Consider the following 19,534-nt stretch of genomic DNA (forward strand, 5'->3'; position numbering starts at 1 on the left):
AGTCTGAATCATCACAATCAGCTACATTTGAATCCATAATGGCCTTTCCATTGTTATGTCTGGCCTTATTCTTCAACTTTGGACAGTCTTTCTTCCAGTGCCCCTTTTCTCGACAAAAGGCACATTCATCTTTGCTAGGTCTAGATCTCGACTTGGATCTTCCCTTCTTAGTCCTCGTTTGATTTTGAGGACGACCCCTCACAATTAGTGCTTCTCCTTCTCCGCCCTTCTGTTTTTCTCCCTTTCTTTGTTCATAGTTGTACAAAGCCGAACAAACTTCTCTGAGAGAAATTTCGTCATTTCCATGGAGTAGAGTAGTTTCAAGGTGCTCGTACTCATTAGGAAGTGACCCCAACAACATCAAGGCCAAGTCACCATCATCAAAAGTTGCATCCATATTTTGCAAATCTGTGACCAACTTATTGAAACTGGTGATATGTTCATTCATTGTGGTACCAGGAACATAGGTGAAGCGAAACAGTCTCTTCTTCATGTACAATTTATTTTGACTGTTTTTCTTCAAAAATTTATCCTCCAGTGCTTTCCATAATTTACTTGCAGAAGTTTCCTTTGTGTATGGATATTTCTGCTCTCTAGCAAGGTAGGATCGAATGGTACCGCAAGCAACACGATTGATAATTTTCCAATCTTCTTCTCCAATAACATCTGGCTTCTTTTCTTCAATGGCAAGATCTAGCCCTTGTTGAAAAAGAACATCTAGAACCTCGCCCTGCCCCATCCCAAAATGTCCTGACCCGTCAAAAATTTCTACCGCAAATTTCGCATTTGACACAATTCTTGTCATAAGCGAAGATGCCAACGATGACGTATTATTGACACTTGATGTAGATTCTTCTTGTTTACTGTCTCCCATTTTGACACAAATATTATTTAGTAGCTGACGACACAAATCAAGATTATTTCCTTTCTGGTGTGGAAGATCAGACTAAGCTGCAACCACAGAGCATACTCAGACAGAATCTTGACTCAATTACCAAGATAGATCTTTTCTGATGTGGAAGATCAGACTATGCTGCAACCACAGAGCATACTCAGACAGTACCTTGGCTCTGATACCAATTGTTGCGGAAGCCAAATGTATATAGTGTGAATGAGTCACAACTACTATACCAAAAATTATGACAACCACTAAATAATAAACAAGACAATAAGACAACAATAAAAGAACACCAGAATTTACGAGGTTCGGCCAATTTTGCCTACTTCCTCGGACACAATCAATATTTTATTCCACTCCAAAATTACAAGTGAAATAATACTAAAGAGAGAAGATACAAATGCCTTAAGAAGATAAAAGGCAAATGAGAGGTGTACCTAAATCCTAAACATTAGGCCTCCTTTTATAGAGTGAAATTCCCATTCAAAATTGTCATCCACCGATGTGGGACTTTTGACAATTTCAACAGAAAGCAGAACAAATATGAATAGTAATAGTGGAAGTGACATTACACGCATTATTCTGCTTTACAAATTTGAGCCACTCAGTTGTGTGGCATTTGAGCTCAATTGGTGAAAGAGATGAGGAGAATGGCATTGTATTGCATTCATAACTTTTTCATCACTGTACCCGCCTATATTCAAGCATGTCACTTTCAGGTTATACAGTCACTTGAGCTCATTAGCACACATGAAAGACGTAGTGTTGTGGTGGTATTTTACATTTGCTCACTTAAAATGTTGGATTATCTTTGAACACAAAAAATAAAGGAACAGGAAAGATAAGATTATATCTTTGAACATGAAAAAGGAAGGAACAGGAAAGATAAGTTTATCTTTCTGGGCAGTTTACAACTTTTTGCATCATGAGTTAGTTTTTGCAGCCAAAGTTGGTGAGTATGTGACAAAGTGCTATCGAAGCTTAGCATCACCAAAACTATATAAGTATTCAACATCAAGACTCCAACATGATTAGTCCATATTATGATAGCATTTCTCGGAACACTAAGCATATGCATCAAGATATAGGCTTCCGCTGCTTTGTACATTCCCACAACTTTGTACTTCTTCCATGTTCAGTCTGCAGAAGGTATTGAAAGCACAAGGTATCAGTGAAGGAGGAGATAGCTTAGTGTCTCTTGCACATTTGGACTAAATTTTCAACTTCCCTTATATTATCACAACTACTCAGTAGCAGTAGTACTCACATTAGACTGAATACTGCATCTTTACTCACATTAGGATGAGTACATTTTTCTGAAGTTTGCGATGGGATATCATGCATTAATGTATTGTACAGAAGCACCTATTGAAACATCTTGATCAAGATACAGCAGCCTCAACTCCAAATGCGTCGATGGGCTGATTCTTGCTGCCTGCATCACAATTAATCAATATCTGAGTGAATATTATCCCATCATTGCGGAGAGTTAGCAATCCCGTGTATGTTTCTGGACTTGAGGAGTAACATATGATATGCAAACAATTCAAGCCATGCCGAAGAAGAAAAGAGATTATACAAGAACAACAATTTGAAAGAACAAATGCTGGAGTATATTTACCCACAAAATGAAGAAAAGAAGAACGGAAATAGAATTTATATGTCTGAGGGTGTATTCCTTACATGCGTTCTGCAAAAGAAAATTACATTGGTCAAACTCTGCCACATATAATGAAAATGAGGAGGTAATAAATTCGTCTGTACTCACATATTTTCCCAGGGTAAAAGTGCTCATAACTTGATCAGTTATAAACAAGGACCTGAATATCCCCCATCATATCTTCAACATCTTGCTTAATCTTCAGAGCAGATTCTTCAAGTTGAGGGCTCCTCCCCAGTTCGATACTTTTTAATGAACAAATATCCCCGAAACTAGGCGGAATCTCCTCAAGCTTACGACAGTACCGCAGTCGTAATTTCTCAAGCGCAGGAAAGGATTCCTCTCTAACCTCCCACTTAGCAAGATTCACTCGCTGCAACGTCAGACATTTGAGTTTCTGGAAGGTGTCTTCCTCCCCCATGTTCCATCCTTCCCCCTGGATGATTGCGTCTTCAAGGTACAGATCTTCAAGCTTGGGCAGTTTCGCTATTGTTGATAGTGAACCGGATGTCAAAGGAAACTGACACAACCACAGCTCTTTCAAACTCGAAGGGAAATAAAAATCCCACAACGACCTATTTGTCGCTACAGAGAGAACACTATCATTTGAATTTGAACTTTCAAAAGTTACTTTGAGAGATTCTAGTTCATTTAGGAAGTCCAATTTAGGGAACCAATATCGCCCTGTTGAACAATCCCATGATTCCTTGAGATTAAATCTAAGCTCTTGAAGATTGGGAAACCTTTTGAAAATATCCTCTGTGTCTTTTGAATAAGAAACTTCGAGTCCGTGTATTAATCTCAAGTTCTCTGACTTTGAGTCCTCTGCTATCAGTATTGGCTCATTCTTATCCAAATCAAAGAAAGAACAATCATCTATGCCCAGCACTCGCAACTTTACAAGATTCCAAATTGTTGGTAATAGTACCATGGGTGGTCCGTATTTATACACCCATAGAGTTTCCAGATTCCAGAGATTTGAAAAAGACGAAGGCAGAGATTTAACTTGTGTCCGAATGTTTAAGTACCTCAAATGAACCAATGTGCATATTTCATTCAGCAAAGAATCATTCACAGTGATACAAAACCTATCCAGTTGCAACACTCTAAGAAGCCTCAAGTGTCTTAGGTGGCATATATCATTATTGTTGTTATATATGTTGTCAGTTATCCTCAAAGAATAGAGGTGTTTACCAGAATGCCTTTTATATTTTGAATCGAACAGGATAAAATTATTATGCCCTAAGTGCCCCTGACCATCCATGTTTATTTGACGTGGCAGATCTGAAGAAGATGATGATGGAGCACTTGAACTTATCTCGTCAAACAACTTTTCCGCTCTTGCTTTTATCAAACAAAAGTCATGCACAAGATCATGAATTTGGCAAGTCTGGATTTTACCTATCTCATTAAAAGAAATAACCAAGCTACTGGAAATTAAATTTTCCAAATAAACATCCATCACTTCTTCCACACTGTTCATCTCTGTGTGTTCCGCAAATCCTTCGGCACGCCAGAATCTTTTCAAAACTTCTACTGGAATTGCTCTGTCCTTCTCATAACTTGCAAAGTAAAGTAAGCACAACTTTAAGGGATCAGGTAAATGGTCATAACTTAATGCTATAACATTCATCACGTTCTCTTCTTTCTGTAAAATGAAGGAATTCAAATTATTTCGAACTTCAAGCCACACACTCCTTTTCTTTTCCTTCCCCGCAATGACTCCAGCAATCAAATCAACCACCAAAGGAAGCCGTTTGCAGTTTTGGACTATCTCTTTTCCAACATCCAGTAGTTCATCAGGGCAACTTTCTTTTCCAAAGACCTTTTTCTCTAATAACTCCCAACTTTCTTCCAGTTTTAGCAATCGAAGGTCAAGAGGATCACTGTGGCGTTGTGCATGCATAGCCACTTTCTTTTCTCGAGTCGTCAAAATAATTCGACTTCCTTTCTCAACTTCAGGAAAAGGTCTTGTCAAGTCTTCCCATGCTGCAGTGTCCCACAAATCATCTAAGACTATAAGGTACCTCTTTCCAAACAGATGTTTCCGTAGCTCATCTAAGACAACATCAATATTCTTACTGAATTTCGAAGTTGAGCCAACAACTTGATTAAAAAGTTTTTTCAGCAACTCTATCTTGTCATACTTTTGATCGACTGTACACCATGCACGGATGTCAAAATGACCAAAAACTGACTTATCATTATACACTTTGTACGCCAAAGTAGTTTTACCAGAACCCGGCATACCAGTGATCGAAATGACATCTAGCGTTTTTGGTCCACTGGTGAGCTTCCTAATTATCAAGTATGTCTCTTCTTCAAAACCTACGATTATTTTACCAGATATTGATGATTTACGTGCAACTGGCTTGTTGGGAGAGTTCACAACAATGACGCCCATGTTCTTGGGAATCTTCTTAAGTAAATTTGAGACCTCTTTTTTGATAAGATTGATCTTTTCTATGGCAAAGGGAAGTGAGAAAATAAGATGTAAGAGACCATTATCTCTTACAATAATTGAATCAATGACATCTTTTGTCTCGTATGCCATATCTGAAACACGTGCCCAGAGATCTTTATACAATTCTTGCTCAACATTCCCGAAAAAAGATCTTATGAATTCTAGATCTTCTTTCAGCAGCCTGATTTCTTCATTTATCAAAGCAACTAAATAAGCATTGGAATTGAGCAAATCGTTTAAGTGTCTAAGTAGAAGATGCATGAACAGGGGTCCATCACTCATGGGAAAGCAGAGTTGAGATAAGTCCGGGGCTTTCAGGTAAACATCTTTGAGTTCTCTCTTTAGGAGTTCAATATTTTTGAGCAATCCTAGAGTTGCACTATTTGTTTCTTTGGTACTCTCTCCATTCTTTGATTTCTCTTCTAAGTTGCGAGCAATAGTTGATATGTCCCTGGTAAGTGCTCCAACACGTGCTAGGAATTCAAACAACTTGCCATTATGAATAAAGTCCTTAGGCACATCAGTGAGAATGATTAATAGGAACTCTACCATGATATGAATGTTTCGAGCCCCTGGAGTGCTAGCGGTAATAACATTTATCATGTGATCTTGTAGATGAATCAGATATTCTCTAAGAATGTCCGGAGAGGTTTCTAGGAGTTTCTTACTAAAGTGTCCAACTTCTGCTGATGTTGAAGCGTTCAAATTTGTAAAACATATGTGCATAACCTCCAACTGAGTTGGAATAATCTCCAAGAATAGATGTTCTAGCTTGAAGAGTCGAGAGTGTCCACCAATTTGATAAGGCCATAGGAAGCGTCCTACTCTCTCAGCCATTAGTTGAAACTGAGGTAAGACATATTCAACAATCTCATGCCCAACACACCCATTCACTATCAACTCGTGGAAATCTCTTATGTTGCCACATACATTCTGAAGAATCTCATATTCAGTCATGAATGGAGAAAGTTGTTCGGCATGATACTTGGAAAGATGATGGAGATTCAGAAGGAGGAAGTCCAGCTCCAATATCAGCTTTTCAGTTAGATCCACGTCAACAACTTTTTGAATTTCTTCATTCTTTAAGCTCTCTATGAAATCCAGAACATTGAGAGTGTCCTTGCGAAGGGTAGATAATGACACCTACAAAAAGACCAAACATTATATGAAATTATCACAAAGAAAGACAGTTAATTCTCTATATATTATGTTCTTAGAGTTTGAGCAACTGGTTATGTATCCAAAATAAGCATGTCAAGAAAATGGTTTACTATGGATATGTTCAGCTGGTGCCCGCCCCCCCCCCCCCCTTCAATTTACTAGATTATGCACTAAAAAGGGCGATGGACGATTTAGTGAAGATATATTCTAACCATTCCGAGGAAGAGATGAATAGAAGTAACTGTCAAACATATAAACACAACCTCTTGAAAATCATAACTAACCAGGATTGATAAGCTTTATTATGTTTAATTGTTTATTTATTCTTACAACAAGAAGTTTATAATTCTATCAACAAGTTCCTATTCTTTGTTATAAAATAGTGAATGCACATGTCTGTGACAGCACAAACTTGCTCGTACTCGATATTTATATCAAATCATACTAACTTATAATGGTTAAGCGATTTAATAACGTAAGAACATATATTAAGTTAAATAAATTTATGTGGAGACACGTGGCATGTATCTGTTGGTTTAGTATATAAAGTCATAATTAATAGGAAAGAAATAAAATAAAACAAACAAGAAACAAAATTTATCCGATTCATTATATTAAGAGAAAAAGTAGTACGGACGTCATGGATTTCAATATCTTCAACCATAGGTTCATTTGCTGAAGTATGAAGTGAAGATTCTGAAGTAGAGGTGATTAAACGAAGGAGGGAATAATCACAACATACATCACGGATTTCAATGTCTTCAACCATAGGTTCCTTTGCTGAAGTGGGAGGAGCAAGTTTCTGCAAATAAACACCAATAGCATTAAGGTACAATTCCGATCGCCCGTGAAATCCCACAATAGCTACACCTTCTTTCATCACAAGTGAAAATGGGGTTCCACTAGCCTCACACCCAAATGGTCCATAATTCTTTGCATTAGTTATAAAACATAGAGATTTTATAACCGAATGGCCATAATAACGTCCAAATGTCCCCTTGATGCCTTTTAAATATTCCAATGAAGTTGCCTCAATAACAACCTGCGATTATTGCAAATCACATATCGGTTAAATAAGTAGCAAAGTCGGGAATTTTGACAAGAATTCATAAAAGTGCAAGAATGTCATATTAGGATTCGGAATCTGTGACCTAAAGCAAATTTGGACACTTAGTTAAATCCTCTCAATGCAAATGTAACACTCCTCAAATCTATAAAAGTTTCAAGACACGCTAAATATAGAATTTAATTTAATTTATTTTGTATCTTAAATTATACTTCTAATACGAATTTAAACCCTTGTGATTAATTTTGAGTTACTTCTCTATTTATAAATAATTGGATATATAATTAGGAGAATATTAATAATTTTAATGTTATTAATTATTAAAAGTGTGTATAATTAAATACTAGTTAAGTCAAAAAAAAAAAAAGAGAAAACAAAAGAAAAAGGGCACGTGAGCCTTAAGCCCATAAAAGGCTCCTGGCAGGCAAAAGCGTGACAAGCCTTAGCCCTTTAAGGCAAAGGAACAAAGGGCTTTAAGAGTTGAATAGAAACAGAACACTGTTCTGTTCACGCAAGGCACGCAGACATCAAAAAATAAAATTTTAGGGTGCTTTACCAATCACTAATTCCTGAACTCAAGTATGTAAAATTCTCTATTGTCAATTATCCTTCAGTGGTAATAAGTAAGAATTAAATAGTTAATTCCCTTTTCCCCCTATATCAACAGTAAATTCCATGCTTAGGTGTGAAACTTTAAAATTAATTAAAATGCACTGATTGTTGTAGAATTAATTATTTGACGGGTATAAATTGGACTAGGGCCTACGTATTGGCTCAAGGAGTTTTGAGGTGAGTTGTTATAACCCTTTACTAAAGTGGTTTAACTCACAAAAATATGCATACAAGGTGTTTGATGAATTGCTTAAAAGAGTTTATATTTACTTAATTGGAGCGAGTGAGTACCTATTAACTTAAAATTGTTCTAGAAAAAGTTTAGATGATTTATTATGATATATGTGCATAAATTTTCATATTTTTGTGTTATTCTTATATGCCATTTTCATGTTGAAAATTTATGAAGAAGCAAGAATCTTTAGAAATACTTTTGAATATTTATTTCATTCTTATGCCATGTTTTACATTTAAGGATACCAGCATGGGTATGTATATGATGTCCCAGAAAAGATTTAGACTTGAAAAATCCCAAGAAGAAGTTTTAGAAAGAAAAGATTTTTTTGGGAGTATCCTTTATTCTGTGAAGGGATCATCGTCCAGGCCGAGGGTCCTAAGCAAGGCATTGACTTCATGAAACTACTTGTGCCAAAGTAGGCAGCACATGAGCCAAGGGTCCCGTTGCTGAGAATTTACTTAACCATGCTAAGGTATGATACATGAGCGCTGAGAACCATGAAGCGAGTGGCACCTCGTGGATTGCGCCTATTCGATCAGGTTGGGATCGAACCCGTGACTAAGACAGAAATAGGTCAGGATAGTTAGAACTCCCAAAGTATAAAGTGAAGTATTTTATTCTTTTGGAAAGAAAAGAAAAGAAAATAATTTCTTTTAGAATACTCATAAACTGTTATTATGCAATTATTTTAGAACTGTTCTTATAAGCTTTATGTTTTACATGCATTTAGAATCTTTGCTCGTAATGCATATATGTTACTAAAGTTTCGTCTCCTATCGTTGAGACTCACTGAGTACAATGGATGGTACTGACGTTCTCTTTTGGGAACCTAAGTTGGTCTGTGGTACAACGTAGGAACCGGTTTTGCAGGCGAGCAGGCTACGGGTTAGGACTTCCCTCTCTTCCAGTGCTATTGGTGAGCTTCGGTTTTGTTCATGGAGTATTCTTTAGAGTCATCTTTACTTAGCTATTTCTTTGTTTACTTTGAGAACTGGCCAGGAAATCTCATGTCCTGAGCAGTGCGTCAGTTTATCAGTAGAGGCTTCATAGACACAGTCGGTGGGTTAAGATTCAGATGTTTTGATAATAACTTAGCAGTATTTCATTGGTTATTACGAATAAAGTTTTGGAGTTGGTTTATTTTAGATATTTAAATTAATTAAAAGTATTTGGTTACAGTATTGCCTTATGGTATATAAAGTTTGAAGTTATAGTAGATTTGATAAGCGCAGATGGTTCGCTCGGTCATCTTTAGTGATCGGGTGCCGGTCTTGGCTTGTTTAGAAAATGGGTCGTGACAAACTTGGTATCAGAGCCTCAGGTTTATGGAGTCCTAGGGGTCTATGAAGCCGTGTTAGTAGAGTCTTGTTTATGGGTATGAAGCGCTCCATACTTATAAACAGGAGGCTACAAACATTTAGGAAAAGTCTCATTTTTTTCATGCTTTAGATCGTGCAGTAGATCCTACCTCTAAGAAATTATCTAATGTATTTGTTTCTCCAAAAATCGCAGAAATGGATCGTACTCACAACTCTGACACCGACACTCAGGATGCAACTCAAGAAACTATTGCTACTATTGTGGCTCAAGGTAGAACTAAGAAGGCTTCGAATCATAAAAGGAAGGGTAAATCCATAAAGGGGGTTCAAGTACCCCGGGTTGAACATGAAGAAGGGGTGGAGCATGATGATCCAGTACCTTAGGATCCAGTACCGCCCCCAATAGCAGCTCCGGCTCAGACAGCTATATCTCCAGAGGTGGGTTAGATGTTTAATATTGTCAACAGTACTATGGAGATGTTTAAAGACTTCATGGCCAACCAGAACGAGAGAAGAGATGAGATTCCACCTCAATCAAATAGACAGAACAACTCTGAGCTCTCTAGAGTGAATGAGTTTTTGAAGTTGAGTCCTCCATTGTTCCATGGTTCTATAGCTGATGAAGATCCAATGTTGTGGCTGGAGGGGGTCAAGAAAGCCCTTCGAGCGATGAAGGCATTTGATGATGAAGCTATGGAGCTGGCTGCTTACCAGCTTAGAGATGTGGCTGGCGCTTGGTTTGAGATGTGGGAAAAGGAAAGAGATGAAGATGATGGCCCGCCTACCTGGGAAGAATTTGAAGAGGCCTTCATGGCTAACTTTATCCTGAAAGAGGATAGGGAATCTAAGGCTACAGAGCTCGATCAGCTCAAGCAAGGGAATAAAAGTGTGCAAGAGTACTACATGGAATTCATAAGGTTGGCTAAGCATGCTCCTCACATGGTTAAGACAGAAAAAGCAAAGATTCGCAGGTTTGTTGGAGGTTTGACTTACCACATTAAGGATACGACATCAGCTGCAACAGTAGGAATGACAGCTTTCTCCTCCGTTGTGGGATTCGCCAAGCACTTAGAAAAAGACAGGCAACAAAGGAGAGAAGAAAAAGAGCATAACAAGAAAGCCCGGACAACGGGCAGGTTTAATGGTACATCCATTGGAGGTGGAAGAGATTCCTATAATAAGGAGTCATTAGCATCAGCTCAGTCCAGTCATCGGTTAGGTGGTGGGTCTTCTTTCAGATGTACTCAGAGTTATGGAAACCAGTCTCGCCAGAATCAGAATTTTAGGACATCCTCACATAGCCAGAGTCATGCTGAGCAACATTCACACCAACAAGGTCTTTGTGGAACATGTAATCGGCAACATTCAGGTCAGTGCAAGCTCGGGTTTCATGGTTGCTATCATTGTAGAGACATTGGTCATATAAATGCCAACTGCCCAAAGTTGCGACGTAATTTCAGTGGTGGATCAACTCGTCCTTCTAGTTCCTCAACTATTGCAGTTGCACCACCTCGGGCCCGTGGTTCTCATAATCAGACCGGGCATGGGGCAGGCAGAGGTACAGATCGAGTTACTCAGGGAGGGGTACAACCCCGTTTGTTTGCTACACTTGATGTCAGAGTGCATAGGTAACTGCAAAAATTATTACAGGTATACTTTTAGTCTGCTCACATAATGTTTATGCCATAATTGATCCGGGTTCAACGTTTTCATATGTGACTCCATACTTTGCAATTAACCTCGGGCTAGAACTTGAACAACTTAGTGAGCCATTCCTAGTATCTACTCTAGTTGGCGAGTCAGTGAAAGTCACAAGAGTCTATAGAGGTTGTATAGTTTCAGTCCAAGGTTGCAACACCAAGGCCGATCTCATAGAGTTAGAAATGGTGAATTTCGATGTGATCATGGGTATGGATTGGTTATCTTCCTGCTATGCCATGTTAGATTGTCGTGCTAAGATAGTCAGGTTCCAATTTCCAAATGAAAAAGTCTTAGAGTGGAAGGGTAGTTCAGCATCGCTGGTAGGTAAGTTTATTTCTTACCTTAAGGCACAACGAATGATCTGTAAGTGGTGTCTCACCTATTTTTCTCACATTATTAATCCAGAATCAGAACCACCAGCTCTTCACTTTGTGCCAGTTGTTAGAGAATTTTCAGAAGTTTTCCCAGATGACCTTCCCGGACTTCCTCCTAAAAAAATCATAGACTTTGGCATTGATCTCATGCCAGGCACTTAGCCCATATCTATACCTCCTTATAGTATGGCTCCAGCAGAACTTAATGAGTTGAGAGAACAGTTGAAAGACCTTCTTGACAAGGCCTTCATCAGGCTGAATATTTCACCGTGGGGGTGCCCCGGTCCTGTTTGTCAAGAAGAAAGATGGGTGTCTCAGAATGTGTGTCGACTATCGGCAGTTAAATATAGTTACCATTAAGAACAAGTACCCACTGCCAAGAATTGATGATTTATTTGATCAACTTCAGAGTTCAAAGTACTTTTCAAAAATAGACTTGAGCTCAGGGTACCATCAGTTGAGAATCAGAGAAGAGGATATATCTAAAACAACCTTTAGAACTCGCTACAGGCACTATGAATTTCTAGTAATGTCCTTCGGGTTAACAAATTCTCCAGCTGCATTCATGGACCTCATGACCAGAGTTTTCAAGCCATTCCTTGATACCTTTATTATCGTATTTATAAACGATCTTTTGGTATACTCTAAGAACAAGGATGAGCATGCAGAACACCTCAGGATATCCTTGCAGACCTTGAAGGAGAATGAACTTTATGCCAAATTTTCAAAATGTGAGTTCTGGTTGTAGTCAGTGGCATTCTTAGGACACGTGGTATCTAGAGCTAGACCCTCAGAAGACAGAAGCAGTCAAAATCTGGCCAAGGCCGATATCGCCAACCAAAATCAGGAGTTTCTTGGGGTTAGCTGGCTACAATATAAGGTTTGTAGAGGGATTTTCCTCACTTGCAACTCCATTAACTAAGTTGACCCAGAAAGCAGTTAAGTTCCAGTGGTTAGACGCTTGTGAGCAGAGCTTTCAAGAGTTAAAAAAAAGGTTGACCATTGCACCTGTGTTAACCTTGCCGACAAGTTCGGGTGGGTTCACAGTGTATTGTGATGCCTCCAGACTGGGTCTCGGTTGTGTTCTTATGCAAGATGGAAAAAGTTATTGCTTATGCTTCCAGGCAGTTAAAGAATCATGAAAAAAACTACCCCACTCACGATTTGAAACTTGCAGCAATGGTGTTTGCATTAAAGATATGGCGACACTACCTTTATGGCGAGCATTCTGAAGTGTTTACAGATCACAAAAGCCTCCAGTATATTTTCAAGCAAAAAGAATTAAATTTGAGACAGAGAAGGTGGCTCGAGCTATTGAAAGATTATGACATCAATATCCTTTATCACCCAGGCAAAGCTAATGTGGTAGCAGATGCACTTAGTAGGAAGTCAATGGGTGTCTTGGCCAATCTTGCAGTACAAAGGCGAACTTTAGGTCGAGAAATTCAAAAAGGGGCAAATGATGGAATTAGATTAGATGAGACCGAAGAAGAAGGTATAACTGCTTATGCCTTAGTGCAATCCTCTCTAGTTGCGCATGTTAAGTCTAAGCAAGACGAAGATCCGTACTTAGTGAATTAGTGAAGTTAAAAGAAGGTGTTAGAAACAAAGAAATCACTGCTTGCACTCTAGGAGGTGATGGATTTCTGAAGTTGAATGATCGGTAATGTGTGCCTGATGTAGATGGTCTTAGGAAGGCCATAATAGGAGAAGCTCGCAGTTCGAGGTACTCTATCCACCCAGGTACTACCAAAATGTATCTAGACTTGAAAGAGTTGTATTGGTGGAAAGGCATGAAGAACCAAGTAGCAGATCATGTGGCTAAATGTTTGAATTGCCAGCAAGTCAAAGCCGAGCATCAGAGACCTGGTGGCCTAGCTTAAGATATAGAGATACCACAGTGGAAATGGGAGATGATTAATATGGATTTCGTAGTAGGTCTACCTCGCACATACCGTAAGCATGATTCAATTTGGGTTATTGTAGACCGACAGATAAAGTCAGCGCATTTCCTACCAGTAAAGACGACAGATTTCGCAGAGCAGTATGCGCAGTTGTACATTAAAGAAATAGTCTGATTGTATAGTACTCCAGTTTCAATCATATCTGACAGAGGCCCTCAGTTCACGATGCATTTTTGGCAAGCATTTTAGAAAATATTAGGTACCAAGGTCAATTTGAGCACTGCTTTCTATCCGCAGACCGATGGTCAGGAAGAAAGGACCATTCAGGCTCTCGAAGATATATTGCGAGCATGTGTTATAGATTTTGGAGGTAGTTGGAATGATCACTTGCCACTTATAGAATTTGCTTACAATAACAGCTATCAGGTCAGCATTGGTATGGCTCCTTATGAAGCGTTGTATGGGCGAAGATGTAGGTCTCTAGTGGGTTGGTTTGAACCAGCAGAGGTGTCGTTGATTGGTCCAGAGTTTGTTTGTGAGGCCTTAGAGAAAGCTCAGCTAATTAGAGAAAGACTGAAAGCGGCTCAGAGTCGTCAAAAGTCTTATTCTAACAAAAGGCATCATGACTTAAAGTTCATGGTTGGTGACAAGGTGTTTTTGAAAGTTTCACCAATGAAAAGGAGTTATGAGGTTTGGTAAGAAATGGAAACTTAGTCCTAGATTTATCGGACCTTATGAAATTCTAGAAAAGAAAGGAAACGTGTCTTATGAGCTAGCGCTGCCGGTTGAGTTGTCCTCTATTCATACTGTCTTTCATGTGTCTATGATTAGAAAGTACATTCATGATGAGTCGCATATAATACCTGCCGATACCATAGAAATTAAAGAAGGCTTGACTTATGAAGAGGTACCTATAGAAATTCTCGATAGGCAAGTAAGAAAGTTGAGAACAAAAGATTTAGCATCGGTAAAAGTTTTGTGGAGTAATCATGATTCAAAAGAGGCTACGTGGAAGGTCGAGGAATATATGAGGAAGAAATATCCATATTTATTTGAGGAAAAAGGTATGTGAACCTAAGTTTGGTTTTGCATTTATATTTTATTTATTAAATACAAGTTAGCATGTGTTTACGTCTCTGCTAGATTATACTTAGTTGTTGAAGTAATTTAGTTTTTGTCAGAGTATATTTAGTTATTTAATAATTTAGTGTCATGCCAGATTACATTTAGCTCATTAAAGTGATTTACTATTGCTAAAGTGTTGTGCTTTAGATTCTTGTTGGTTATTGTGGTACCTCCTTGTCGGAGTGTGAGTAATTAATTTATGAGCTGTATATGGTGCCTATGAATGGCCTGTTATGGTATATTTTTTGGTTGTTGTTGGTGTAGTTGTGATATTTGTGACAGGGATATTTCTTTGGATAGTCCAATTTACAAGGGAAACTCTGCCAAATTTTTTGAAAATTTAGGGAGTTAGCCAAAATTATGAGTCCCTTGGAAGAGTGAGTAGTGCTAAGAAAACTTAAGAGGTTCAAGGACCTAAGGAATGATTGTTAGCTTAAGAATAAGGCCCTAGCAACATTCGAGGAAGAATGTTTTTAAGGAGGGAAGATTGTAACACTCCTCAAATATATAAAAGTTTCAAGACACGCTAAATATATAATTTAATTTAATTTTTTTTATATCTTAAATTATACTTCTATTACGGATTTAAACCCTTGTGATTAATTTTGAGTTACTTCTCTATTTATAAATAATAGGATATACAATTAGGGTAATATTAATAATTTTAATGTTATTAATTATTAAAAATAGGTATAATTAAATACTAGTTACGTCAAAAAAAAAGGGAAAACAAAAGAAAAAGGGCACATGAGCCTTAAGCCCATAAAGGGCTCCTGGCAGGCAAAAGTGTGACAAGCCTTAGACCTTTAAGGCAAAGGAACAAAGGGCTTTAAGAATTGAATAGAAACAGAATACTGTTCTGTTCACGCAAGGCACGCAGACATCAAAAAATAAAATTCTAGGATTCTTTACCGATCACTAATTCCTGAATTCAGGTATATAAAATTCTCTATTGTGAATTATTCTACAGTGGTAATAGGTAAGAATTGAATAGTTAATTCCCTTCTTCCTCTATATCAACAATAAATTCCACGCTTAGGTATGAAACTTAAAAATTAATTAAAATACACTGGTTTTTGTAGAATCAATTATTTGACGGGTATAAATTGGACTGGGGCCTACGTATTGGCTCAAGGAGTTTTGAGGTGAGTTGATATAACCCTTTACTAAAATGGTTTAACTCACAAAAATACGCATACAAGGTGTTTGATGAATTGCTTAAAAAAGTTTATATTTACTTAATTGGAGCGAGTGAGTACCTATTAACATAGAATTGTTCTAGCAAAAGTTTAAATGATTTATTATGATATATGTGCATAAATTTTCAGATTTTGATGTTATTCTTATATGCCATTTTCATGTTGAAAATTTATGAAGAAGCAAGAATCTTTAGAAATACTTTTGAATGTTTATTTCATTCTTATGCCATGCTGTACATTTAAGGATACCAGCATGGGTATGTATAGGATGTCCCAGAAAAGATTTAGACTTGAAAAATCACAAGAAGAAATTTTAGAAAGAAAAGATTTTTTTGGGAGTATCCTTTATTCTGAGAAGGCATCATCGTCCAGGCCGAGGGTCCTAAGCAATGCGTTGACTTCCTGAAACAACTTGTACCAAAGTAGGGAGCACACGAGCCAAGGGTCCCGTTGCTGAGAATTTACTTAGCCATGCTAAGGTATGATACATGAGCGCTGAGAACCATGAAGTGAGTGGTACCTCGTGGATTGGGCCTATTCGATCAGGTTGGGATCGAACCCGTGCCGATCACACGGTGACTAAGACAAAAATAGGTCACGATAGTTGGAACACCCAAAGTATAAAGTGAAGTATTTTAATTTTTTGGAAAGAAAAAAAAAGAATTTCTTTTAGAATACTCATAAACTGTTATTATGCAATTATTTTAGAGCTGTTCTTATAAGCTTTGTGTTTTACATGCATTTAGAATCTTTGCTCGTAAAGTATATATTACTAAATTTTCGTCCCCTATCGTTGAGACTCACTGAGTACAATGGATGGTACTGACGTTCTCTTTTGGGAACCTACGTTGGTCTGCGGTACAATGTAGGAACCGATTTTGCAGGCGAGCAGGCTACGAGTTAGGACTTCCCTCTCTTCCAGTGCTATTGGTGAGCTCCGCTTTTGTTCGTGGAGTATTCCTTAGAGTCATCTTTACTTAGCTATTTCTTTGTTTACTTAGAGAACTGGCCAGGAAATCTCATGTCCTGAGCAATGCGCCAGTTTATCAGTAGATGCTTCATAGACACAGTCGGTGGGTTAAGATTCAGATGTTTTGATAATAACTTAGCAGCATTTCATTAGTTACTACGAATAAAGTTTTGGAGTTGGTTTATTTTAGATATTTAAATTAATTAAAAGTATTTGGTTACAGTATTGCCTTGTGGCATATAAAGTTTGAAGTTATAGTAGATTTGATAAGCGCAGATGGTTCGCTCGGTCATGTTTAGTGATCGGGTGCCAGTCCCGGCTTGTTCATAAAATGGGTCGTGACAGCAAAGGAAGCGGCAAACTTAAATATGAAGCAACAAGTGCATTCACATCTTTGACTTGACAGATGCTTATCTAACTATAGATTTTACGTTGTGTACACTGGAAATGCAAAAAGTTGCTACACTATCATATTAAGTTGAGCTATAACGTGATTTTTCATATCAAGAGCCTGATAAGGTAACTTGAAGGTAACTTGAAGGCTGTAAGATAAATGAATCTGCCATTACTAGTTTAATTGTCTTAATAAATAATGTTTTACATAATTTGAGCTCATTGATATGACATGACACAAATTTAACTTGAGAAGAAAAAGGTGACAATCATGAGAAATAAATATGTCGACCACAATTTTTTGGACTTACCTTGTCTCTTCGACCTCCATCCCCACCAAACTTTGCTGAGTCTATGGTAGTACCTTGTTCAGTAACGGTTCTGAACATAATGGAATCTATAATATCTCCATGAGCAATCAATATTTCTTTAATGGGACTTTTCAACTTGTAATTCCATTCTGATTCACCAGTATTGCCTCCCCATGGCTCCACCAATATCGAGTCCGCTTGATCGTAACTCACTTGATATCCCTTCACGTACATAACAAATCATTGGATCCATTATCAAATTTTATCCCTATATTTGTAGTATTATTTTGCAGTGAAGAAAGAATGAATATTTCTTATGATCATCTGTTCCTGATCATTGTTGGCGATTTGCTTCGATTTTTTGTCATTTTCCCTTTCTCTTAATATTTCTTATGATCATCTGATCCTGATCATTCTTTTTCTTTGTTAAGTTATTCATTCTATATAAGGACTTAGAAGAGTAACATTAAGTCATTAGTTTTAAGAAAGGGATCCGTGCTTGTGTGTAAGTATGAGGTGAAGTAAAGGAATTAGAGGTGATTAAGCAAAGGAGTAAATAATCACAACATATGACACCTCAAACCAACACTACTAGCACAAACTAATTATGACATACCTCAAAGTTTGCTAATTCCCCTTTCTCTCTTTCTCGGTCAATTTGTTTTCCTCTTTCCATGATCTGATGTATAAACTTTATCAGGAGAAAGAAGTAAGAATACAAAGAAACTGAAGAAAGAAGCATAAAAAGTCATAGCAGAAAATATTTTTGCAGATATAGCCATGCATAAAAAGTAAGTGTTTTTTGAAGAATATTTCCCCATCCGAGTACCAAAGTTAAACACATTTTTCTTAAGTTATTAGAGACTAATTGACTAACCTTTTTAGTTGATGTTGAAGATGAAAAATCTGAGAAATGGATTTAGAATGAGGCAACAGAAAGTATGGAACGGTTGCTTCTTTCTGTTCTTGTGTATGTATGAATTCTCCCCTTTTCAACAAACCAACAGTTTGAGATAAGAAGTTGAAAATTCGTGTGGAGGAGAAGAGATAAGGGTATACGGGCACCAAAATCACGAGGTTAGGGAGAAACAAATGACAAAAAATGGTTGGGCATTAAATTTGAAAGTGTCTTAAATATATTTCCGAGTAGTTTCTTTAAGTTATGTAAAAGTGAGCAATTTTTATATATTTGATAAATTGTGATGGTTAGATTTAAACAGAATTGTGAAATAAAAAGAGATAGAGGGAACTCACATTTGAAGGTGCAGCTTATATAGTTTCTGCTATTTTTGGTCTATTTCTTGTGGCTAGTGCAGCACAATGAGGTGCAATTCTTGTTTTTTTGCCATATTTCTAGTGTCCGATACAGTCTTTAATGTTGTAGTTTCTGGGATTTGACAGGACTTTCCTCGAAAAAAACGGCAAACTTCAGGTCCTTATTAGGCATGCTACACCAAGCTGTGATGAATTCTCTCAATGGATGAAGAGAATCATATAACTACTAACCATTATGAGATTTTAATCCCAAGTAAGTTGAGATCGACTATATGAATTATTACAGACCACGTCGTTTCATTTCAGCTCATCTTAAAGGCCGTTTGTTTTTATTAAGATTAGAATGTATGAATATGAATATACATTAAGATGTATTTAGATTTGAATACTGAATAATTAAGTTTGTTTATTTTTTCCAACATCTTAATATTTATAAATTATAGTTATTAAAGTTAATAATATAAAAATCAATTAAGGAAATGCAAATGTTGTATCCACAAATTAATTGTTAGGTCCTAAAGAGGTGGTTGATGGAATTAAGACTAACAAGAACGCATTTATAATTCCTGTATCTAACCAAGCAAGGCAATTAAGTATATGTCTATCCTAACTGCGAATCTGTTCCCCGACGCCCAGCTTCAAGAACTTACTCTATTTAATCCTATATGCAATCTAGAATTTCACTTTCGAGTTCAACTCTAGATTCATAGATAGTACTTCGCTGTTAGCAACACAGTAAAAATAATTAAGAACATGATTAAATAAACAAACCAATATTGAAAAAATCAAAATCGTCAATTTAAACTTTTTCATGTAGCACCCATAATCCCAGAACGAGAAGAACTAGCCACACATTGTCATGCT

At 37.3% G+C, this 19,534-nt stretch overlaps 1 protein-coding gene across 4 annotated transcripts; it reads right to left on the reverse strand.

Annotated features, from left to right (window-relative positions):
• Positions 1–1,723: 1,723 nt before the first annotated feature.
• Positions 1,724–18,411, reverse strand: LOC142179023 (putative disease resistance RPP13-like protein 3). 4 transcript variants are annotated; one of them, XR_012707174.1, is made up of 8 exons: positions 18,273–18,411; positions 18,012–18,086; positions 17,396–17,617; positions 6,926–7,225; positions 2,667–6,165; positions 2,520–2,588; positions 2,195–2,333; positions 1,724–2,038 (listed from the first exon to the last, which is right to left on the reverse strand). XR_012707174.1 is itself a non-coding variant. In XM_075248829.1 (6 exons), exons 2-5 carry the CDS (start codon positions 18,069–18,071, stop codon positions 2,701–2,703), a joined length of 4,047 nt encoding a protein of 1,348 aa, XP_075104930.1. In that variant the 5' UTR covers positions 18,072–18,086; positions 18,273–18,411; the 3' UTR covers positions 2,449–2,588; positions 2,667–2,700. The 4 variants fall into 4 exon arrangements, 1 of the variants encoding a protein (XP_075104930.1); XR_012707173.1 differs by having other exon boundaries at positions 2,166–2,333; XR_012707175.1 differs by having other exon boundaries at positions 2,166–2,333; positions 18,012–18,074; positions 18,273–18,409.
• Between the last annotated feature and the right edge of the window lie 1,123 nt (positions 18,412–19,534).

The sequence above is a fragment of the Nicotiana tabacum genome, unplaced genomic scaffold (genome assembly GCF_000715075.1).
Source record: "Nicotiana tabacum cultivar K326 unplaced genomic scaffold, ASM71507v2 Un00172, whole genome shotgun sequence".
NCBI lineage: Eukaryota > Viridiplantae > Streptophyta > Magnoliopsida > Solanales > Solanaceae > Nicotiana > Nicotiana tabacum.